General features: G+C 39.6%; 2 protein-coding genes across 2 annotated transcripts; one reads left to right on the top strand and one right to left on the bottom strand.

Annotated features, from left to right (window-relative positions):
* Positions 1-3,436: 3,436 nt before the first annotated feature.
* Positions 3,437-7,363, top strand: ptger4b (prostaglandin E receptor 4 (subtype EP4) b). The gene is made up of 2 exons (XM_054612063.1): positions 3,437-4,459; positions 5,715-7,363. Exons 1-2 carry the CDS (start codon positions 3,656-3,658, stop codon positions 6,282-6,284), a joined length of 1,374 nt encoding a protein of 457 aa, XP_054468038.1. The 5' UTR covers positions 3,437-3,655; the 3' UTR covers positions 6,285-7,363.
* Positions 7,364-10,514: 3,151 nt separating this feature from the next.
* Positions 10,515-23,179, bottom strand: ttc33 (tetratricopeptide repeat domain 33). Its single transcript, XM_054612917.1, has 5 exons — positions 23,123-23,179; positions 22,753-22,983; positions 17,794-17,875; positions 15,438-15,569; positions 10,515-12,117 (listed from the first exon to the last, which is right to left on the bottom strand). The coding sequence occupies exons 2-5, from the start codon at positions 22,980-22,982 to the stop codon at positions 11,743-11,745; spliced, it is 819 nt and encodes a 272-aa protein (XP_054468892.1). The 5' UTR covers position 22,983; positions 23,123-23,179; the 3' UTR covers positions 10,515-11,742.
* Positions 23,180-26,010: the final 2,831 nt, after the last annotated feature.

Below are 26,010 nucleotides of genomic sequence, written 5' to 3'. Positions count from 1 at the left end.
AAGGTTCCTAAGAGCACAGTGGCCTCCATAATCCTTAAATGGAAGAAGTATGGGATGACCAGAACTCTTCCTAGACCTGGCCGTCCAGCCAAACTGAGCAATCGTGGGAGAAGAGCCTTGGTGAGAGAGGTAAAGAAGAACCCAAAGATCACTGTGGCTGAGCTCCAGAGATGCAGTAGGGAGATGGGAGAAAGTTCCACAAAGTCAACTATCACTGCAGCCCTCCACCAGTCGGGGCTTTATGGCAGAGTGGCCCGATGGAAGCCTCTCCTCAGTGCAAGACATATGAAAGCCCGCATAGAGTTTGCCAAAAAACACATGGAGGACTCCCAAACTATGAGAAATAAGATTCTCTGGTCTGATGAGACCAAGATTGAACTTTTTGGAGTTAATTCTAAGCAGTATGTGTGGAGAAAACCAGGCACTGCTCATCACCTGCCCAATACAATCCCAACAGTGAAACATGGTGGTGGCAGCATCATGCTATGGGGGTGTTTTTCAGCTGCAGGGACAGGACGACTGGTTGCAATTGAAGGAAAGATGAATGCGGCCAAGTACAGAGATATCCTGGAAGAAAACCTCCTCCAGAGTGCTCAGGACCTCAGACTGGGCCGAAGGTTCACCTTCCAACAAGACAATGACCCGAAGCACACAGCTAAAATAACAAAGGAGTGGCTTCGGAACAAGTCTGTGACCATTCTTGACTGGCCCAGCCAGAGCCCTGACCTAAACCCAATTGAGCATCTCTGGAGAGACCTGAAAATGGCTGTCCACCAACGTTCACCATCCAACCTGACAGAACTGGAGAGGATCTGCAAGGAAGAATGGCAGAGGATCCCCAAATCCAGGTGTGAGAAACTTGTTGCATCATTCCCAAGAAGACTCATGGCTGTACTAGCTCAAAAGGGTGCTTCTACTCAATACTGAGCAAAGGGTCTGAATACTTATGACCATGTGATATTTCAGTTTTGTTTTTTATAAATTTGCAAAAAGTTCTACATTTCTGTTTTTTTCTGTCAAGATGGGTTGCTGAGTGTACATTAATGAGAAAAAAAATGAACTTTTTCGATTTTAGCAAATGGCTGCAATGAAACAAAGGGTGAAAAATGTAAAGGGGTCTGAATACTTTCCGTACCCACTGTAGATGCAAATCAGAGCTACTTTTTGCTTGAAAAGAGTGGTGAGGTTTGGTGGGAACAGGTGGTCTTAAATAAGGTTATGATGATGTTTTGATTTTGAATGGCGCTTTGTGAACAACTGTGGCAAACACCGCCATCTGTGCTTCTACGAGTAAGATTTGCATTGTGCAGTCTTGAAAGCAGTTCAAAATAAACCTGGCGTTTACATCTGCAAATGCACTTTTGATGTTAGCGCTTGTTGAAGGATTTATATAAAAGTCAGTGTATGGTATATCTAAAGAGGTCTATGAAACCCAAACGAAAATCACATAAATGGCATTGACCTGGTTTGAGTAGATGACAACTATAATTTGACTCAGAAACTGCACACAACCACCTGTTTCTGCAGACACAGGCAATGACTGTGGAACTGAATAGAATCTGATCTTGACCACAAGACAAAAACAATAAAAAATAAGAGCTGCACAAAGTGAAAGGTTGATGTCGAATGTCATTATGTCCATCACCTCTGCCTCATACCAGAATGATTACCATAGGAGCCAGATGAAACCAATTAATTTTGGAACAATGTGCTAAAAATGACATATTGATGAGGGGAATTTAAATCTTTCTGTGGTGAGACATATGTCTTCTTTTCTTTGAAAACTTAACCTGAGGTCAGAGGAAGTGGCTTCTCAGTCAAGGTTTCAGTGACTGTTCAGTACGTGACAAATTGAAAGCAGGCACAACAGATCACTCCACCACTCTGCAACCAACGCTAACATCCTGTTCTAAAACACTTTGTTTACTGGCCACAAATAACAGCATTTGGTTTGTTAGTTGCTCCTTCTTTGATTCAGTGAACAAAATATCAACTTCCCGACTAGTGTCCTAACAAACTTTTATATATTTATCTGCTGCAGCTGTTTGTGTTGCACACAATCCGAATGCCTCCAAGTAAAACAGAATGCTGATAAATAAATGTCTGGACTCTAGTGAAGTATGGCAAAATACTATCAGATGTACACCCAAGATGATCAAGTGCACATATCTCAAATTTGTGTTTGTACGCATCTTGAATTGAAAAAGTTTATTCCTTCTAGATAGATTTACTTAGACATAATTGATTGATTTTGTTTAGCAACTTTGCAAAGTCTCGAGCTGACTCAGTGGAGTGTTTCGAAGCAGGAAAGAGTGGTTAAAAGGTGCAGTTACCGCAAGTGTAAAAAGTACATTAAGATGACACGTGTTTTCACGTTGATGAACTTTGTGAGTTCTAGGGACGAAATTAATTATTAATGTATGTACATGAGGGAGCTTATTTTGTAAAAACAACATTTTCTTGAAGCAAGTGAGTTTTACTGCACTAAAATGTTAGTTTTAAACTGTTTGATTAGGATGAATCTGTTATACTGTAGCCCTGCGACAGACTGGCGAACTGTCCAGGGTGCACCCTGCCTTCGCCCATTGACAGCTGAGATCGGCTCCAGCACCCCTGCGACCCTTAACTGGTTATAAGCAGGTTACGGAAAATGGATGGAATGGATGGATGGATGTTATACTGTAGTAGATCCTAACAAGAAGGTTTGATTTATTTTGGCCCTTACTAACAAATTTCCAGCAAGAATGACCGTTACCATATACAGTACCAGTCAATGAAGGAACACATCTGGAATTATGTGGTAAACAAACAAATGCTCAACAAACCAGAATATGTTTTATATTTTAGATTCTTCAAAGTAGTTGAATGAGAATGTGTGTCCAAACTTTTGACTGGCACTGTATAACTATTAAGCATTAACTTAAGGTGAAAACTAAAAAATATAGACCAAAAAGGTGTAGACTGAAGCTAATAATTATAGTGAAACAACACACCTTATATTTTTACATGACTAATGTAGAGTAAAAAGTACAACATGTTACATAATGCATCATCAAATGCAAATACACACCTTTCAGTGCTTTTTCAGTACTAATTTCAGTACTTAAATGATCTTTTATCTTATTTCCCACCTCTGACCCGGGCGTTTTGATTTGATTTTCTCTCATACATTATTCATGCGTAATAATTGCGTTGATCGTGTCGGATCTGCTGACAGATGACGCGAGAGGCGTTGAATTCAGAGGTAATGAAGAAGAAGTGAAACCAGAACAGTGTATCGCTGAACACAACCGTTCTCCCTCTGCATGTGGTGGTGCATGTGGTGGTGCATGTGGTGCGCTCTTTCTCCAACACCTCACTGGTTGGATGAAGCGCAGAGGAGGAGCTGCCTTCAGTGGCCCAGGAGGTAACTTCCCTGTCAGTTTTCAGAGTGACAACAGCACGAAGAGCAGCTCGCTGTCACCAAAAAAAAACCCAAAACATCCTCATCTTCGTATATTTCCATCACGGATTGTGGACTTTTCATGCTGTGCGTATAAAAGGAACATGAGGAAACAATGGATTTGCTTCTTGTTGGAGATCTTGGAGAATGCGCCTTCGTGGAAAATGCCACTACTTCGGAAGTTAGAGGGGAACCGTTTCTCAGTGTGAGACAATGATAGAAGAAGTCCCGGCAAGTATGAACTCCACGGCAGCACAGGGGGCATTTCGACCGCCCACCATCCCGGTGATCATGTTCATTTTCGGGGTGGTGGGGAATGTCATCGCTATAGTGGTTCTGCGGATATCACGAAAGGAACAAAAGGAGACAACTTTCTACACACTGGTGTGCGGCCTGGCAGTGACTGACCTCCTGGGCACGCTGCTGGCCAGTCCCGTCACCATCGCCACCTACATGAAGGGCGCCTGGCCGGGAGGGGAGCCGCTGTGCCAGTACTCCGGCTTCATCCTGCTCTTCTTCTTCTTGGTCCAGCTCAGCATTGTGTTTGCAATGTCAGTGGAGAGATACTTGGCAATAAACCATGCGTATTTCTACAACGAGTACGTCAACCAGAAACTCGCAGCGCTCACTCTTTTGGGCATTTACATTTCCAACATCGTGTTTTGCGCGCTGCCCAGTTTGGGGTTTGGGCAGGTGAAGCGCCAGATGTCGGGGACCTGGTGTTTCATCGACTGGCAGAACAACCAGACATCAGTAGCGACTTTTAACTTGATGTACGCGGGTGTGAACTCGGTCATCGTGCTGGCCACTGTCATATGCAACGTGATGGTGTGCGGGGCTCTGATCCTGATGCACAAGCGGTTCATCCGGCGCACGTCCTTGGGCACGGACCAGAGGCGCATCGCGGATATCAGGCGCAGACGGAGTTTCGGACGACTAGCCGGAGCAGAGATCCAGATGGTGATCCTGCTCATAGCTACCTCCGCTGTGGTTCTCATCTGCTCCATACCGTTAGTGGTGAGTATCTGTGCAAATTGAACCAGACACGTTTTGCATCCCAGAATAGGTTTTTTTTTTACGCGTAAGAATGTCACAAAAAAAAAAAAAAAGGGAAACGCAGTCGTATATTTGCCAGAAAGTAATGGAATGGAAATGAATCCAAATGCAAATAAAGATTGTGTCAAACACCAAGAGTCAGGCGATGGTTGGTTACACTTTCCTATCAGAACTTTATGTTCTCGTTTTAGATCTTTGTGGTTGGATGACGCATTGATCTGAGGCGCAAGTGAATTCGTTCCCACTCCCTCGGTTTGCTGTTTGCATTCACAAAGATTTCATTTTAACATATGTGCGGTTTATAAAAGATTAGTGTCAACTCTCACATGTTGTAGCCTATCACTCTTTGTGAGTTGGCTCATTTTTTTTTTTAGCTCTCATCAACAGACTTCAATGTTCAGTCAGAGCGAAAGCAGAGGATAGCGTGAGATCTCTGCAGGTGTTTGCTCGTGCAGTGCAGAATGACAAGCATTCCCGCATCTTTGGGGTCAAAGTCAGTGTTAAAAGAAAAGGTAGTTTCCCAAATTGACAGTTTGTGCTCTCTGTGGACACTACCGGGGACAGAAACCCATAGTCCTCATTCTGAGTTAAATAAATCAGGTGAGAATCCTCCAGTGCTACTGTCTTTTTTAGAAGAAAAGTCCCTCACATGAACTTAAGATGAACCCTGATCTTTATATTTGCACTTCCAGTGGAAGCATCTTAGAAAGGGATATTTTAAAGGCCCAGTATGAACAGGAGGAATGATTACAGCGAGAAAAATACTCTCAAATGAGCAGGGCATTGTTTTAGAGTTGGAAAAGGCAAACCTATCCTTATAGGATGAAATGTCAAACATCAATGCTTCTGGACTCTCGTTTTGTGAAACAATGATTGTTGATCAGACCCGAGGGAAGCTCAGTGGCCAAAGTCATCGTATAATGAATGATGATGAGAACTGTTTTTATTGGCCTCTTGCCGTCTCTACACTGCTGTGGTTACACAGAAGTGATATTCAGCCAAGTGTCTATTTAGATTTTACCGTTCCATGCCAACCTTGTAGGACTATGTTAAATAAACAATAATGTTACTCTTCTAAATGAAGGGCAGACAAGTTTGGGCTTGTAAGAAACACAGTTGATTCTGCACTTGGAATGTTGTTCCGTGCTCCTTTATGTGACAACCGAACAATAAGTTCCTCAACTCATCTACTTTTTTTCTCTTCTTTGTTTGCCAGCTGAGGATCTTTGTGAACCAGCTGTTCACAAACCAGACAGAAGTGCTTTTCGGGTTGAACAAAGACCTGCTGGCCATCCGCATGGCCTCTGTGAACCCCATCTTGGACCCTTGGATCTACATCCTGCTCAGAAAGACAGTGGTCCTCAAGCTGATGGAGAAAATAAAGTGTCTGTTCTGCAAAATGGGCGGGCGGGGACGGAGGAACGGCGGGCATTTCCGTTGCGCCGACGGCCGCCTCTCATCCTCCATCGTCTCACGAGACTCTCCCTCGCTGGTGTCACGAGAGCTGAAGGAAATTGTGAGCACCTCGCATACCTTCTTGTACCCGTCTGAGGGAACCACTGTGACATCTCAAACAAGGACACAAAGCGGTTCCAGCCTACCGGGGCCACAGACGTTACAGGGCCCCCAGGAAGTGGAGGGGCCTCAAAGGGGGCTTTCACACAGCGATTTAGTGGACAGAGCGGCAGGCGAGCCACTGAGAGAGCTTCCGATGTGTCGCAAGGACCCGGCTCTACATGTGACCTTCACGGATGAGACTACAAACTTACAGGAGAAAAGCATATAACAGTGAACGTGATCTCAAAGAGCATCCGTCACTGTAAAAGAAAGGTTTTGGGACCTCAGATAGGCATTAACAAAGACATTATAATAAAGGAAAGGAATCTGAAGACTGAGTAGTCATCCATCAATCTGTAGATATCTTGCAGCATGCTATTAGACAAATGTATTATTGAACTAAATACCCATTATCAATGTATTACTCCTCAGTCTTAACTTTCCACAAACACCATATCGCTAAATACACTTTAGTAGAATGAGTTGAAAACAGTTATATCAACTAAACCATGGAGAACAACATGATGTTGTGGAGGAGCTCTTTTGTTGCACTTTTTTTTTTAAAACCACTGCTGGGCTGTTTTCACAACCTGCGAGACGACTATAACGAATTAATATTAAAATGTGAAAAGTGTTACATGATTTTAATTTATTGTAAGTATGAAATTGTATTGTTTCAATTGTATTGTTTTACGTCTTCTCTGTGAGAAGGTCCAGATAGTTTGGAGCCATTTTGAATCGGTACAAGATAAATATGTTGGTTTTTTTTGGGGGGTTTGTGGTGCGCAGGAACATTTGAAAACTATTTGGTCCAACTGGTTGTCAAAGGAGCTATGACATCACAGCTAGAATAATATCATCCCCTGCATTTCATAACAAAAGGCAGCTATGGCTTTTCCACTATACAGACACTGGAGGATGTTAAGAGGCCTTCTGACATAATGTGTTCATATAAAATCATTCATTTACTATTTCCAGCCCATTACTTTGTAAAGATTAAACCAACTTCATCTCATTTCACTTCAACGTAATGTGCAATTCCTCTCATCTAATCAGACTTTATAGGGGAATTAAGAAGAGAAAGGAAAAACACATTATCACATTTCCTGTCTGAGTTTAAAGGTTTTGCCTTATCTCACCATGGATTTCCTAAGTAGATTTCTATGAAGATTGATATAAATACCGTGTTCATATTTCAATGCTAAAGTTGTTGTAGCAACAGCCAGTGTCGAGTTCACCACAAAATGTTATATATCTTGTGAAAAGACTAATGTTGTAGCAAAGTCATAAATAGAAAATAAAAGTTGGTCAATATTCATATGCATGTGTGTCCCTTTTTTTTTTGGTATGGTTTAGGATGAGAGTGAAGTATGTTGATATGACATTTCTTAAATATTCATGATGAAATGTACAGTGTGATGTAAAGTAGGAGAGGGGACTTATGGGACAAATATTTACAGCTAAAGTGTCCGTTGATAAGGGAAGGCTACGGACGGAAAAGGAATCTGCTATTATTAATAATAGTAGTAAATAATAATAATAACAATAATAGTAATTGATAAATCCTCTTATACAAAAAATAATTGGTTTCAACCTCTTTAATATGAGGTTTTGATTATTTTTATAACTGGAAATATAATTTATTTGGAGGGGGGTTTGACTGTTTTTCAAAATAATGTGCTCATTTAATTTTATAGCTCAAATGATTAATTCATTCGTAAAAAATATAATCCGCATTTTAAACAAAAATCAAAAGAATTATGAGTTGCATCCCTATCTGTACAGACACAAAATCTATTTAACCTGAATGAGGTCTTAACATGAGCCGCCTTTATGAATCTTTGCTGAAATGAAATATTGATCAGTCCTCAATAGAAGGACTGCCAGTCGTATTATCAATATGAAAATGCTGGAGAGCAATGTGCAAAGAAAGCTGCCAAGTTTTTTTTATTTTTTATGAAAACCTTTTATATAGTATTTACTATAAAATGAATACAACAAAAGAATCTAACTGAAGGTCAAGAACGTCTTCAAATAAATGCTCTACGATAACATTTTATTTTGCTAGCATATCTCCGTCAGTGTCATTAAGCAGCTGAGAGAACAGCGCTGATGGCTAAAGACATTTCTAACCATTATCCAGATCAGATGGCACGGCACCGCTCACCCGCTGACAGATGGATTCTTCACCCCCAGAAAACGTTCAGGTCCAATGTGGCAGATGTCTAGAACCTTCCGAGAAAAGTTAAATCTCCCCCCGAGAACAATATCCCGTTAAAGAGAGCTGTGACCGCAAACAGAGCAATCTGTTTAAGTCTTCCAGGAGGAATAATGATTGGCAAAATAGTTGATAGGATTTAAACAGATGGCGAAATGAGACAAAAAGATTCTTCTTGGAAACTTTTGCAAGTCATTCTCCACCTCATCAGCCAACCACAGTGACAAACTATGTGACAGGCTGTTTAAGACATTTGCAGTCCTGCCATGAGGAGCCTGTGCAAACAATTGGCTATTAGAAAATGCTACTTTAAAAGCAGTGAGTGTTCAGGATGAGGCCTTTTACTGCAGGAATGGAGTTACGAGCAAAAAGTAAATTCCAGGAAATTATGGATATAGAAATATTAACAGTATTCGTACTATTACATTTTTGGCTAGGGGTCATTTTAGGGTTGGTGTGCATGATGATTTAGAATGAGATCAGATCTATTTAGGATTATGCTAAGGCTATATGCTCATGGTTTAGCATTACCATAGACTAGCAGACACAGCAAATAGTGTTGATAATAGTAATTAATAGGAATTGTAATTTTCAACGTTACTGTTTATGTGCTGGTCTGTGGGCCTTTTTTGTAGAATTTTAATTGTAAGACACTGCTCTATGTAGATGTTTAATGCTCACTGATATAAGATGAGGCAAACCAAATGTATCTAAAATCTATTTGTCTATTTTTAAATTCTATTGTATTTCAAACATTGTTCAACCCCACAACACTTCGAAGTAAAATATATTCAAAGTCCCAAAGTTTCCAATGAATCAAATATAAGTGTATAAAGTGATTTACAAGACATCTACAATATTTCCATAATGGAGCGGTTCCATGTTAGCCTCTGAAGTGAGATTAGACACAGTGGTGCTTGGAACTAAATGATAACATCAGCTTGCTAATGTGTCTTCCATGGAAATCAAATAGATATTTGATTTCAAAGTTGTGGACTAACTGACAGACCAACATTGCCTGAACCAAACACAATTCCAAGTCTGAATGATTCACTCAGTGTTAACTTCCAACAACTCCAATGAGTATGTTAGCTGCTTACATTAGGTACTTAAATTATGTTCTCATGCCATAACAGAAGCTGTACAGAGGTTCGGTTGAGCCAAAACAGTCAAACAATTAACAACAATCAGTTAAAGTGATTTCCATCATTCCTTCCATTGGTTTGGAGTGTTTGTTTTCATAATGCATAGTGTTCAAACCTGCCTCAGCAGCAGTGGGACTATCCAGATACATGTGTATTTAAACTAAACTCACTTGGCACACCCTGATTGTACACCGGTGATCTCCATCTATCATATTATGCAACTTCTTATAACAACATCTGCACCAGCTATGATTTAGGTGTGTCACAGGTAAGGGTGTGTCTACATATTTAATCATTTTCTCTTTGTTTTATATTTGTATTTCATTTAGATCGATTTGTAGAAATGTGTTCTCTTTGTCTTGTTAAAAAATGAAACACTTTGTATTGTAATTAGTGGACAGCAGGATTGCCAGTGGCTTCCAGTTAGCTTAAGACTTTTGGCAGTAGTCTAATATTGTTAGGTTTTAAAAAAAAAAAAAAAGGATGTTGTCCTGATATTAACTGACAGTTCAGAATCATAACTTAGCAGAAACCCTATGCATTGATGTATGTTTACATGACCTGCCTGTGTTGCCGACTTACCATAGAAACATACATAGTGTACGGTCAGATCCAATTTTTTTTATCCCACAGAGCCTGTACTATCTCTCGGCTTCCAGTGCCCTTTTTATAGAAACTCAATTATTTCTATATTTATCCTGCCCTACAAAGCTGAGAAGGACCTGAACTGCTTGAGAAGAGTGACTTTTATCTTCTTTTCCACGTAAATGCATGTTGTCCTTTATAAAAAAAAAAAAAAAAAGTGCACAGAAACCCTGGTGCTACTGCTGTTTACATTCACATAGCTGCTAGCATGGCTAAAGACTTGAACATTACGGTCGAAAAGTCAAAAACTTTCCGTCCAATGTATTTCTTTGACCGCTTTTCCTTGACCTCGATGGAAAACCTTCATAAGACTTAGGAAAAGATAACCGCAGTGCTCAGAGAATCTGATTGAACATATATCAGGCTACAGATGGTTTTTTTTATTTTTAATGAGTGCAGTGACAAACTCAATGCTGTACAAAAAGTAATGATTCCTGTCCAAAACAGAATCGTACGTCCCAAGGAGAATGTTCTTAATTTATCCAGTGTAATAATAAACAGCAACGGCAGATGTTATAAACGGCTGAATGGTGATTCACTTTAAATATTGCTGCTCGATGGTGGTCCAACATGCCCTATACCAAAGAAGGTAAGAAAAGCACCTTTCCTTAGCATTTAGAGAATTCTACCCGCTCTTATCACGGCAGCCACTTAGATAAAAAACTATTCAAGCGCAACCATAGACTGGTTACTTTCTCACACACTAATCATTATAATTGTAACATTTGGTTCAACTTTGGAACAAGTTGGTCAAAATCTTGCAACTCATAACCCAGAAACCATAAAAGTAGAAGATATCCAGTGGACTCAAAATGTCCCCAAAGAAAACAAACAGGGAACAAACAGGGAACTAATACATATTTTGATTCATGTTTATTCACTCATTGACAATTTGCTGAGCATGCACGCTCTTTATCAGGAAAAACAAGTTTCACAAAACACACACATTGAAACCTCACAGGTCATTAACATTCATCTAATCAGGGTGGATGAGTCCATGATCTGGATTTTCTAGTTAAGACTGGGAACTATTTGATTCTGTTTAATCATCACAGTCATGTGATTTAATCATGGGGGATAATACATTCTGAAAGATAAATCAATGGTATGAGCTATAGAAGCAAACGGCATTAACACAAATCTTTGATTGTGTTTCCTCATCAACATGTTTCACTGCTTAGTCTATAGTATAATGTGTGTTTCGAGCTTATGTTTTCCTTTTTTTTTTATTGTAATTTTATGCATAATCCCAAATGAAAAGTGCACTGTTTGAAATCCAGTTTTTATTTTAACTCAAACCTATGGACTCTATCAAGTGGAAGTCTAGTTTTCTAATGTTAATGAGTACATTAGCTACTAGCTAAAAATGTTATTGTGCCATCAGGTGAAACACAGAACTAGGAGATGCTAAAGTTAGAGTTTCAAAACATGTAAAAACTTTACATTCACGTTTTACACAATTAACATTAAAGGGATGGAAAATGTAAAACAACTCAACTGTCTTTTTATTCCATCGATTTAAACCTTCACCAGAATTAGTCAGTTCTCATGTTTGCTTCGGTAAAGGTTTCCTCTTGCTATAAGTTCACACACACACTCACTCACTGTGGGTTCAGAAATCACACCATTCAGTCTGGAAAAAAATGTAAAGAGGACAATCAACTCATCCTGAAACCACTTCAAAGTCCTCTTACTTTGACAAACTGTTCTTGTGATGGCGTCACTGCATCCTCTGATCCTTCCTCCCCAGCGAGTACATTTTTTATATTCCCCTCAGCGTCTATGACCACGGCGGTCCTCTTCAGCTCCTCGTAGCGCGTCTGTCTCTCTGCGACCGCCACGCAGGCGGCGAGCACTTCATCGGACTCAAAGTCGTAGTCCTGCTGAAGCTCAGGGGCATTCAGGATCTGTTCTTTGGCCTCCTCCTCTTGCCGAGTCTTCTCCTTGGTCGCCAAATGCTGCTTCTGTAACCTCCAGGCCCACTCCAGGTCTTCCTGCCACAGGGTGCGCTCGGATGGGCACAGGTGGATCGCAACCTGGAAGGACCTCACCGCCTACAGGGGACAAGTACCGCATGAGCTTAGAGTTCAAACACAAGCTTTTACGGGTGGTCATGAAAGATGGGTGAAGTTGTGTTTATCGTCTCCAACAAACTGATTGTTTTGGCCCAAATCCATTAGGGCCTTTTTCGCGGGTTCACTGCTATTCTCACAGATGAATGGTCTGACACTGGCATCGTGCAGCTGAATGAGCAGGTTTTGGTACATCGTTGGCACGTCAACCAGCAAGACTCTAACATTCTTTGTGTTGTGTTGAGGGCCAATTTATGGTTTCATTAAGAAGACGTCAATAGCTCTCAGCTGACTGTGCAGTTGTAGATCGATCGGCGTGAAAATGATTGTCCCACTGAACAGAAATAAAAACGGCCGCTGTCGTTCGTGGGACATAATGTCAAGCTTTAGCTGTGACAATTTACCGCCTGTGAAATGGTGGAATAAATCCATCTATACACGCTATCTGATGTTACTGATGAGCTCATAAATCCAATCTGACAGAGGTCTGAAATCTGTTAAGAAGATTAGATTCCAAATTAGTTAAGTCCTACTATTGCATTAATTAGCATGACAGTAATGAAACACCCAGCCAACAACACAAGTTTAGCTAATTTCAAGGAGCAGTGCTGCTCAGACTTGAAAAAAAAAAATGCTGTATAATCTTCTGAAGCTCAGTTAGAGATTAATGAGGTCATTTTGAGTCAGTTTTTATACTAAATATGAAGAAAAGGTTAACGGGGAGAATGCAACTCCTGAAACTGACCTGACGAGATCAGATCAGATTTTACCAGAGAAAACACATCACTCTGTTGGAGTTGTTAAACCTACAGTACAAAACACTCAAGTACAACAGACAAGTTTTTGGCCTGCCATCAAGATAAACACTGAATTAACATTAATTATTGACAGCCGACATTACTTGCTGCTGGCAATGTTTGACAGTACTGGCCGCAACACTGGTATTGTTTTCACCTTGTGAGTGCGTTTGTGAGTCATCAAGGCAAACTATGGTTCTGGAGAGCCCTACTGTAGCGGGAACTGCCACAGAAGTAGTACTGTGGACTGCCAGGTGTTTATGTCTGTCTGTCTGTCTGTTTGTGGACAGATTTGTTTAACACGATACAACAAGGTCTGGCGTAGTGGCTGGAGTGATCCCATCACCACATAGTCATCTAGTTTGTTTTGTGAATGTTTTGTGACTAAAAACTGCTGTTTGCTAATGAGAAAGAGAGATTCAATGACAGATTTGTGTCTAAATGTAGTAAAGGCGAGCAATTAGAAGCCTGAGGATGACTGAACACCATTGACTACATTAAAGAAAGGTTCTGCCCGTAGGATCAGCTCAGGACATCTCTTATGGAAGTGGCATGAGTTGTCCTACAAGCACCATGTACAGATGAAAAGTTTTAAACACCTATTATGATGAGCTCAGTTTTTCCGTTGCACCTGTTTCCAGTGAGCCACACCTCTTGTGAATATCCAATTAAAACCAGTCCATAAGTCAGTCCTGGAACATGAGCCTCGTGGCCAACCTGTGATACAAGTCAGGCCGAGGAAGTGTCATTGATGCATCAGACGCCAAGAATTTAATAACCAAGACAACAAACAAATAAACTTCCCAACTGGCTTTTCCTGGCCCTAAACAAGCAACAATATCATCTACAATAAATTATTTTCTAACGAAACTAAAAATGTACCTGTATGAAACTAATACTTGATTAGTTTCTATGTGAAAGCCCTTAATGGGAATCTCACATAAAGCCAAAATTGCTTAAAACATTAAGTAAAAATGTTTCCCGCTTGTATCATAAATAACCTGCACTGTCAAGTCCCCTTGAAAAAAGTGTTTGACAGGTTAACTGTGATATATTTTAGACTAATAACACTGTCTGTTCCCAAAACAACATATCAAGTTTCATCTTGAACCGACTAAAGTCTCATCATGACCTCGTTTCAAAAGTAATCCTTCAACAGACAAAATGCCACAGTAGGCAGATTAACCGGCTTCATCCTAATAATGAGGAGATGAATGGGGATGGGGCCTTTATGCTGACAGTGTCAGTTTGCAATGTTTTTAAAAAACATTAGAAAGAAGTGAGAAAATAAATATCAGAAGCTATATGTTTTATTTGGGTACATTCCAGAAGTGGAAATTAAAGAAGGGAAGGAAAAGAACAGACTCGTGGGGAATCGCTGCCCTGACATTTGCACAAACAGGCACTACTCGAACATGTTGATGCACACAAAGCTCTAAAACCTGACTGAACAGGCCTAACTAAAAATAGATGAGCTAATTTTCTCCCTCCGTTCCTTTCCAAAAACTTCATTATACAACGAGGTGTGTCTATATTTGGTTTAGTTTTAGCGCAGGTAACTTTCAACACTTCCCATTGTTGTTTGTTGGTGCTGTAAGACAGGTCTCTCGACGTCTCATCTGACATGCGGTGCCATTAGCTGAAGGGTTTTGGGAGTGCAGCCTTGTTTGCTTGGCTCTGAATGGGCAGACTGTGTAACTGAGATCCGCGGGTTCCATACGCCCCACAGGTCCTGGCGTGTTCTGCTGGCAATTTGAGCAATCGTCCAAGCCCCGGGGCGAGTGGGTGTGCTTTGAACGAGGGAACATCTCAGAAGAGAGTTTGCAGAAAGTAGTAAACAGAAATAACTGACGTATCTTGAAAGCCCTTCAAAGGCCAAGACGAAAACTGATTTATAATTATAATTAAGCCTTTATTAGTCCCACAATGGGGAAATTATTTCTCTGCACTTAACCCATCCCGGAGGAGCAGTGGGCTGCAATGAGTGGAGAGCAACTTGGGGTTGGGTGTCTTGCTCAGGGAGACCTTGGCATGTTGCCAGTAGAGGGGTTTGAATTGGCTACACAAAGAGGTTGAGTTTATTGGAAAGTCAAACATTCAAAACAAAAATGGGGCCTTTCCAATGAAGATCATTAGTGACTGACTGAGCAAGAGGCCATCAAGGTTATGCAACACGACTGAGTGATGTTAATGCCAGCTTGAATTTTGGTGCGTTTGCATTGGCAAAATGGCGCCTTTCTTTTCACTACAACCAAACAATGCATGTGTTTTAATCACTGCAGTGATACTGAGCCACCCCTAATACACGGTCATCTGCAATTATCAATGTTAAGAGTATTTTCTTTTCTGGTTCTGTTGTTTCCACCTTTCGTGTCTCCTCCCGCTATGAATCACAAATTCCTCCGCCATTTGTTGACAGCCCAGAATTAGATTGCAATTCAACAGCTTTTGCGAGCACGCCGCTCATTTGTTTTGGTTTGGAGTGTGTTTGCCAGACAAACTCACCAGGTCCACCTCTCCCAGGTTGAGCTGGGCACGGCCCAGAGTCTGCCAGCCCTCCCACCAAAGGGGGCGGAACTTCACCGCCATCTCCGCTGCCTTCACCGCGGGAAAGACTTCCTGTAAAATGGTCAGTATCTGTGGAGAAACCACCAATGATTAATTAAAGACTATTTAGGAGCTACCTCCACAAAAGGACAAATAAGGTGTAATTCCCAATATCAAACACATGGTTGATAAGATAAGATAAGATAAGATAAGATAAGATAAGATAAGATAAGATAAGATAAGATAAGCCTTTATTAGTCCCGCAGCGGGGAAATTTGCAGGATTACAGCAGCATAGAGTATCGTGCAAACAAGAGACATAGTAAAAATCAAGATAAAAAAAATACTATAAATAAGCAAATAACAGTAAATAATATTAAATTAAAAAAAGTTAAAAATCCACAATAACTAAAATATTATATACAGATAGAATAATTTTTGGATAGCAGAGATTGCACAGATTTTGATATCTATTATTTATTACACATATATTGTCAGTTTTATGCAAAAATGCCAATAGTTTACTGCTTCCAGAGCGTATAAAGTTTTTCTGGTTTTTATATAATTGCAAAAAATGATTATCTTTTGGTTTGGTTTTTCTTTTTTACATTATAAAGACCAAACAAGCCCTAGCGATGTGACTCATTCACCATCAGAACATACTTAACTGAACAGAACAATAGCACTGCTATGGTCACAAGATGAGTTTCTGTAATTCACTATGCTTCCATTTAACAGTGTTGCACTGAGCTCATTAACCCCCTTGACCTTGTCAGGCCCATCAGAGTGTTTAGAATCATCTTTATTCAGACACTAAGTTGATAAATGCTTGCAGTCACATTGGGATATTTTAATTGTGCTTTGTTGTCATGTACAATTCAAGCTGTCAAAAAGCTTTAAACCAATTATGCGCCATTTGCATAACAATCTGTGTAAAACAAACATAACACAATGGAACATAGCAATAATTGTTAATTGGAAAAGCCTATTTTTAGCCTGATAATAGACAATAATGTGTTAGATGTGCTTTAAATGTGTATTCAAACACATTGGAGCTGAATCTCAGCAAAAAAAAAGGTTTGTGCATATGTCATGTTTCAAGTGAGTCATAGCATAGAGTAGATAAATAGAAGAAGCCCATTTGCGGTGGTTTTCAAGTCCTGGTCCTCTAATGATTTCCTTCTCAAATAACCTATAATGGATAATATCATATTAGGAAAACAACGGTTAGGGCTATGAGGAAGTATTTAATTGCGTTTGTTGTAGTAAACGGATAAGAAAGAATTGAGTTTGTCTGTCCGCCTCCTCTGGCTTATCCACTTCTCCCAAATATATGGGAGCCATTTTTTTTTCCCCTCCAAAGATGCCTTTGTTTGAAGAAAAGGAAAAGCAGCTGAGGAACAAAGGCCAAAGAAGAGTGAGAGGAAGAGGAAGCGAAAGGAACGACAGAAAGGAACGACAGAAAGGAACAAGGAAGTGGAGCTAAAGAGCTGTTGGAGACATGCTGCAGACTTTTAGTCCTGTCAGCACCGTGCTGATACCATTAATCAAGTTTAAACGCATACCAAAGCTGCAGCCAAAAAGAGGGTCTATGTGGCCATGATGGCTGAGTAATAATCACTCTCACACACACACACACACACACACACACACACACACACACACACACACACACACACACACACACACACACACACACACACACACACACACACACACACACACACACACACACACACACACACACACAGGTCGTCACTCAGTAGCATTCCCAAACCAAAGGAGATGGACAGAGGATTTGTTCAGTTTTCTTGAAAGCTGGTGTAAGAGACATATTTACTGCAGGTTGGCTATGATTTCTTAGGTATATCCTGAACAAAAAACATTGTGAGATCATTTACATCATCCTGCCCAGATGCAAAACTACACCCACCAACCCTGAGGGCAGCTGTTGGGCTGCATCACATTTTAGACACGCATGCACGACCAGGAAACAGCAGATCTGCCATGTGGTCAAAGGAAATTCTAACCACTATAGATAAAGTCCGGCTGCTTAAAGCATAGGCTCACATTTCCTCATAATCTCCAACACAACTGTCCGCTGTTTAGTTGCATTATGGCTGATGCTGACGTCATGTTTTGACGAAGAAGAAGAAGACAGCGTGGAGTAAAAGTATATATATTTCTGGTTCTGCTGCGATTTTACTTCTTTTTCTTTCAAACTGTCCAACGACCATGTTATAGGATACGATGCTAAATTCATGGTTTACTCTTTTAAGACATGATGTAAAAAAAGATATAGATTTATAACATACCTGAGACTTCATCTCATACAGTAGTGCGTTGTCTGGAGTCAGCTGGATGGCCTCGTCCAACTTCTTAATGGCCTCCCAGTGCCTAGAGGAAACACACACTGTGGTTTAAACACAGGGCACCGAACCGGGGGATTGATCGCACGAGAACGTGTTGGTACATTGCATCACAAACCATAACCTGGTTGCTACGCGTGCACTGTAAACCACAGTGTGACACACGACAAAATAGATATGCATCTGAATTATTAATAGGGCATGTTTGTTGGCTATGATCTAAAGTTACCACAGCTATCAATGCCCCACACAGGTAATTTGCACTACATTGAGTTGAACAGGGCTTTGTGTTAGCATGTTTACATTACATTACATATTACATTACAGTCATTTAGCAGACGCTTTTATCCAAAGCGACTTACAATCAGTAGTATATTACATATCATTCACCCATTCACACACTGATGACAGGCTACCATGCAAGGTGCCACCATCAGACTCTAACTAACATTCATGCAACATCCAGTCCACACCGATGGCAAGCCTTCGGGAGCAACTTGGGGTTAAGTGTCTTGCCCAAGGACACATCGACTGCCGAAGCCGGGTATCGAACCACCGACCCTCTGATTGGAGAACTACCTTACTCTCCACTACGCCACAGCCGCACAGCCTGTTTAGATAATGCAGCGCTGGAGCATGACAGGCTCAAATAGACAATCACATAAAGCCATGAAATTGGACGCTCAGTTTTATTGCCTCCGCCCTGAGATTTGATATAAGTAAGGTCACCTGACGCACTGCCAGACGTTTGTTTGGTGGATATCATGACTTCCTTTTCCCGTGTAATTGCATATAATAGAGAAGTCAATACTGCCCTGACCCTGTCTTTCCAATCATGCATATGACATCTCAAAAGCTGAGATAAATAACTTTTTATGAAGCATGGCTGAGTCATATTTCAGTTTTTTGTGCATTTTAGTTTTTCCTTATTTTCACTCAAATAAAAAGGTCGAAATGAAATCCATGCTTTGTTCTTTTGACTTGCAGAGTGAAACAGGACAATATGCTGCATGGACTTCTTAACGCTGTTCAGCTGCAAGCGTACGCCACAACACTTGTCTTCCTGTCTTCCTGTCAGCAGAGTGTAAAAGGGCTACAGCAGGCTAAGTGTAAACACACACACACACACACACACACACACACACACACACACACACACACACACACACACACACACACACACACACACACACACACACACACACACACACACACACACACACACACACACACACACACACACACACACACACACACAGGGAAGCCCGTCAGGCAGTCAGTTTCTCGTGTGAGACAACAGGACCTTGATATTGGCTCCACAGACACATTTGCATACATTTACACAGAAACAACTGCAGCCTCACGGAGCAGCTGCCACCACTGGGCTACTGATCTGTTTTGCATATAATTTTAGACGGTTAATTTTTTTTTTTTTTTTTTTTTTTTTTTTTTAATGGGCACATGAATCCAGGTTCAATGTCATTGCTTATTTTCACTTGCCCGGTCTGGCATGTGGGTGAGAAAACCATTTCCCCGAAGTCAACTTGTACTTTCCCCAGTAGAAATGGTTTGATTTATTTGTGGTTTTCCCGGCAACACAAAGATGAAAGGGATAAATTAATGAGAACAAGGTCATGTTGTTGAGAAAACTTGACGTGCTTTTGAAAAGCGACCAGGCAAACTCTGCAAAACGTGGTTCAAGTTTCACCCACATCCTCCGACTCTTCCAAGCTAAAGTCCTGTTTCAAGGATAAAATAAAATGTTAGCTTGTGCTTCAGCTCACAAACGCTGTCTTTACCCGCCGCCATTTTCTCGCAAATGCTGGATTTGCACTGCCCATGTGCACCTTTAAAACGGAGATGAGATGGAAAGAAGGTGAATTCACTGGCCCGGCGGTTTACTGTCTCGATGTGGCATTTAACTTGAGCCGGGCAATCGGGCAATCATTGTTGAGCTCTGATGAATATGTTCACTCCAACATCCTTCACCTCCTCAAGTCAATATTTACTCAAGAATCATTTCAATAGATAACCAAGACAAAGGCTTGGAAAGATTATGAATAAGTCCCGTCTCGGTCTTTTATAGCTTTATGAAGAAGGATATCCTGAAAAAAATCAAAAAGCAATCAAAAAACACACAATGAGACCTTTAACGCTGATTAGTTATAAAACTCGGTTTACAGTCAGAACCAGGATCAAGCCTGAGAAAACACACACCACTGCTGTTTAACAGTAAGCGGGGAGTGAGGAAATGGAACTGGAGCGGTGTGGAAATCTCGAAAACGTATGAGGCAAAAGACGCTGCAAAATCATGTGAGGAAATTAAGCAACAAGTAAGCTAATACACCCCATGAAGCCGTAGAGCTAAATACAACTCCTCTACAGTCATTACTTCTCTGTACAGAAGTCACAGTAAGGGCAGAGAGAGAAGTACGATAAGTGGAAAGCCTGCAATTATGGGAATGATGGAATTGCACACTCATATGTAGTTTATAGAAGAGTGAAACATATGAAACACATGAGATAATTGAAGCATGGGATTGTTCTGAAAAGAGTAGAGGGTTGGGGCATTATGATCATTTTACACACTGTAGTCCAAAATAAAGAAAAAAGGCCCAACACATGCCTATAATATTACTAAACCAGTGGACTAATCTAAACCGCAAGAACTATAAACAAACAAAAAAGACCTTTGCAAGATGCTGGTCAATTGAAATGGCCTCTGGGAGCCGGATTCCATCTTGCAAATGCATGGCAGCTGGAAACCGGAAAAATCATCAAACTATGTGGAGCATTTGGTTGATGACGTGACCTGCTGCTTCACAAAACCCAAACGCCTACTAAGCATCTGTTGAAACAAGCTTTTGAACAAATAAATCAAGGCATACTTCTGCAAATACACGGGCTAAGTGTTGTTTACGAAATGTTAGGATTTTTTCACAATTGCCGTTTTTTTTTTCAGTTTGCGTGGGTTAAAGCTGATTTCTGAGTGAAGGAGGGAACGGTTAATCATCTTTTGTACGACCCATTTGAAATGACAACAGTCTTAAGTAAACGCCCGTTGAGCCCCATTTACAAATGATTATGCAATATGCATAATTTAATGTTCTTTTTGATTGTTTCGTTTGTTAAACAACTCCTTTATCAGTCAGACAATGGGTATTTCTTATTTTCCTTTCATCTGTACTTTTCACATATAATAAAGTGTAAACCAATCTGTTTATGCATGAACAACAATGACAGGCGTTAAATGAAACAATACGACACAATATCTGTTGACCTTAGGAATGTAGAAAACAGCCACAAGTTGCATAAAACTTCTATTACAAACAGGTACTAGAGGAGCTGTTCAGTTACATCAGGGGCATCTAAACCTAGGAAATGACAGACTTACATCAGATGTCAATGTTGTTAGAGAAAAAAAAAAAACCTAGCTGACATCCCCAACCAGACAGCATCTCAAACCTCTGAACAGCCATTATGGAGCAGCAAGACATCATTTCCCCCTGCAAAATCCACTTTCTCCTCACAAATACAATTACAGGCAGTCACTAAGGGCAACAACATTACATCTCCCGGTCCAAAGGGGGTTTCACAAAGTGATTGTTATATGGCTAAAAAGGTCAATTATCATGGAAGAAATATCAGATTACAGCTCCTCAAATGACTTTTTTTTTTGTCTAGCAGTGTCTATAAAAAAACACTTCATACAAAAGGCAGCTACGTTTTTTTGTGTGTTTTGAGTCACACAATAAACGCAGTGCTGGAAATATTTTGGAAATCCATAGAGCGGGGAAATATCACTTTGAAGTAATCATTAGCATTCTTCAGCATAGCATTTTTCTTTCCACAAGAGCACACTTTAGGGGGTGTTAGAGTAGATTGTAGGAGCAATTTAAAAATAAATCACTTTCTGTTTGAAAGCTTTCCTTAAATTGCTCAATGTTTTTGCCCTTTTCCCTCCACTATCAAATATAGGTCAACAGGCCTGAAATCTAGCTTCTTTCATGGCCGAAATATAAATTGTTCTTATATTCATTTACAATCTTGTCCTGAGAGGAATACAGCTCTTTGGCTTTTTAAATCCAAATCTATAGAAGAACATAAACTTGCAGACACCAGAACAGACCTAGTGCTTACACAAAAAAGCAATTATTAAGAAAACTGGGAAAACCTGTAGTTGAGATTGAATTACACTATTTAATGAATGTTTTTAATTTAAGGAGCTGGTCAGCAGAAAGCTTTTAGCTGCGTTCGATGGGTCTCAGTGCTCTGTACCATGGTGCCCTCCCTTGGACGGTTTCTAGTATGACAGGTCCCCAGTTGAAGCAAAGTTGAGCTCTTTTGTAGATACAGAAAGTTTCTCTTATTATCAACCAAATCACATAGTTGAAGCTGGAAGTATTGTAATCCTCATCTCTCTCTCTCTCTCTCTCTCTCTCTCTCTCTCTCTCTCTCTCTTCTCCCTCCTTTTTCAAGGTAAATCGAAAATGCTTTTCTTAACAGATCCTGCTCCAGAAGATGAGGAGCGGATGGTAATAACTTCCTCTGGATGCACAGTGGGTTTAAGTGTATTTATCCCCTGCTATTAAATCCAGATGTTCACTTAGATAATCCAGCAGCACACAGACAGGAAGTCATCAGTTTCAAATAAAAAAATAAAAACTAAGATTCAAATTGTAATCCTGCTTGCTATACAATTGGCACAGAGTACAGAAACCATCTTTCAAAAGGACATACTAGAATATGCATAAAGCTTGTTTGAGCAACAGGTGACTGACCAAATCCTGAATCATGCATTCTCTCTGCATGTTATTTTCAAACATGCCACTGACTCTGGATGTGCACAGTGCATGCACAGACATCCTCCAGCTCTGAGCATCGCATCATCCCCCCCCCCCTCACCTGCCATGCTCAGCCAGCACTGCCCCATCATCCTTCAGCCTCTGGCTCTTGGCTGCACAGTCCTCCAGCAGGATCTCTCTCCGCCGTTTGATGGCGAGCAGCCAGTCCACCTGGTCCTCCTGACTCGGTCCAGCAGCAGCCTCCGTCTTCTCCGCCTCGGCCTCGAACTGCTGCACCACTGCCTTCAAAACCTTCTCACCAGCTTTCCTCTTCCAGCCGAATGAAGCCATTCTGTGGGGGGGAAACAGGGGTGGTGGTGGTGGTGGTTAGAGAATATGTGCAATCAGCAAACTAAAAAAACTAATTATGCACCTCAGTACGTTTGCACATAAAAGATTGCACTTGAATTGATTTAAACATAACATATTACATGTGCACTTGCAGACTTCTACAGCTTCCCGTGTGCGAAACAGGACAATATTGGATGACCCGGAAGTAATGGGAATGTTTATGCTGTCTCTTAAAGACACAGTAACTATTATATTTTTTTTTTTTTTTTTTTTTTGTAAAGTAGACACACTATCATGCAGAGGTGTATTTAAGTACAGTACCAGTCAAAAGTTTGGACATACCTTCTCATTCAATGGTTTTTCTTTATTTTTATTTCTTTCTACATTGTAGATTAATATTGAAGACATCCAAACTATGAAGGAACACATATGGAATTATGTGGTAAACAAACAAATGCTCAACAAACCAGAATATGTTTTATTTTTCAGATTCTTCAAAGTAGTTGAATGAGAAAGTGTGTCCAAACTTTTGACTGGTACTGTATATATATATATATATATATATATTTATTATTATTTTATATGTTTTACTATTATACATGTTTTATTTATATTTTATATGTTTTACTATTATACATGTTTTATTTATATTATATATTTATATTATATATATATATATATATATATATATATATATATATATATATATATATATATATATATATATATACAGTACCAGTCAAAAGTTTGGACACACCTTCTCATTCAATGGTTTTTCTTTATTTTTAAAAAAAAATAATTCTACATTGTAGATTAATATAGAATACATCCAAACTATGAAGGAACACATATGGAATTATGTGGTAAACAAACAAATGCTCAACAAACCAGAATATGTTTTAGATTTTAGATTCTTCAAAGTAGTTGAATGAGAAAGGTGTGTCCAAACTTGTGACTGGTACTGTGTGTTGGTAAATTGTACAGGAAATATTGTTACTAAAATGCCAGGTGTGCAACTGACTCTCCATTTTGCACACTAGATGGCACCACTGGGATGACTCAGAACAATCTTTTTGCATACTTAACATTTTGTGTGCCATAGAAGATGTCAATTTTAATAAATGTAAATTTGATTTAAAATGAGCATTGCTTTATTATCACGTATTATTTACACAGAATTACCTGGATAGCTAAATAATAAGTGTGATTCCAGGAGAGCAAAGAAAGGGTTAACCTTAACTTCCTGTTAATTTACACACCTTTTTCCTTGTAGGATGGCATTCCTTGTGTGCAGTGAAAGTAACTTACATTCAAGTTCCCTTGGTAGTGTTGATTGCATGGTTGGTACTATCTTTCAATTTCATGTGACTTAATATTTCCTGATCTGTCCAAAGACTAGAAACATGCAGAGAAACTTCAGCAGAATTGTGTGCAATTTAGCAGTTTATTAGGCAGTTGTGTATACAAATGATTTCAACACTGTCCATTCAGATTTACACTGGTCCATCTGGTAGGGTCCCTTTACACAACAAACAAAAATAGAACGATATTTCTTTGAAGCAGTCCAAACAGATAGACTGGCAGAATTTATTTTCACTCCACTAGGACACTACTCCATAAACTGTCAAAAAGGTCACGGTTTCACACATTCATCTTTCCTACAAAACCCCTTTGAGAAGCTTTGTAATCAAAACTTGCAACTGCCCTATAAAACTAAAAATGTTTAGTTTTACAATATCTTCCCAAGACCATAGTGTGTTTCTTTACCATGATCAGTTTATTTCATAAACTTCAGTTTAAAATTGAGACATAAAAGATCAAATATTAACTAAATATTTCAGTCCAAAACCTGTCCCGCAGGACAGCAAGAGAAACAAGTTGATCACAATTATTGTCAATCTTGGCCATTTATGTTACATTATATTTTTGAAATGTATTTTTTTTTAATGCTAGTTTTTTTTTTAAAGCGGTAGAGCCAAACACTGGAAACAAAGCCTTGAGCAACTGCTACCACCTCAACACAAATAAAGTTAACACTTTTTTTAAGTGACTGACTGACAAAGGTAACATGTAAAGTTCCTTAAAACCTGGTTCAATTGACTTTAAGACAAAAATCTAATTATTCATGAGAAACCAGTTTACCATTCAAGTTGCTTTGTTTTCTCCTATTGCCTACTTAAAAAGTGTTAGCAGTTACTGAGGGTTTAAAATAGTTTGGCAAACAGAACCAGATGTTTATTTTACATTCGGCAGATACAAATTGTCTCCTTTTTTGGTAATGCAAACACTTAAAATAATCTGTGAATTTGTAACAGTTTTTGTGAATTTACAACACTGACAGAATAATTCTTGGACTTCCAACGCTTGTTTTGCAAAAAGTGCCAATAATTCTGATCAGCATTAGAGTCCAACTTTTACTGACATAAAAACAGTACTGATAACGATAAGGCAGCCAAACAACAGACCCCGCTTAAAACTTTAAGACTGTGGACAGGAAATGGAGGGAGATGCATCATATTCGTGATTAAACACATATATATCCAAGACTTTGTGAGCTTGCAAGTATATAATATTGTCCATCATTTTTTTTATCAAATATAAATCACCAACACTTTTATGATCTTAATGATTGTGTGATGTTTTTTTTTCTTCTACCAGAATTGCAATCTACCCAGCAAGACTTAATTCCAAGCTCACAAGTTTTTTTTCCAGGTTTAAGTATGTAGACCTTTCTCCAAGGTCAACATTCAAGGGAATGTGTGGGCAAAAAAATAATACAAATAATAATTCCAAAACGACAATATTCTGGATGTATTTACCTGCCAATAGACATTGTCCATGCACTGCATGTAATTGCTACTACTCATTTTCAATTTGAGCAATGAGGCCTATACACTTTTGATGGATTGGCATTTACAAATTGGATGTATGCAAAAGGCATTTCAGTCAGTGATCAAACTCAAATCCTAATCATTAATCTAAAAAAAAGAAAAAAGAAAGAAAGAAATAGAGAAAATACAACAAAAAG

The sequence above is a fragment of the Anoplopoma fimbria genome, chromosome 14, assembly GCF_027596085.1.
Source record: "Anoplopoma fimbria isolate UVic2021 breed Golden Eagle Sablefish chromosome 14, Afim_UVic_2022, whole genome shotgun sequence".
Taxonomy (NCBI): domain Eukaryota; kingdom Metazoa; phylum Chordata; class Actinopteri; order Perciformes; family Anoplopomatidae; genus Anoplopoma; species Anoplopoma fimbria.
Note: the sequence above shows the minus strand (reverse complement) of the source record. Positions and strands in the feature narration are given on the sequence as shown.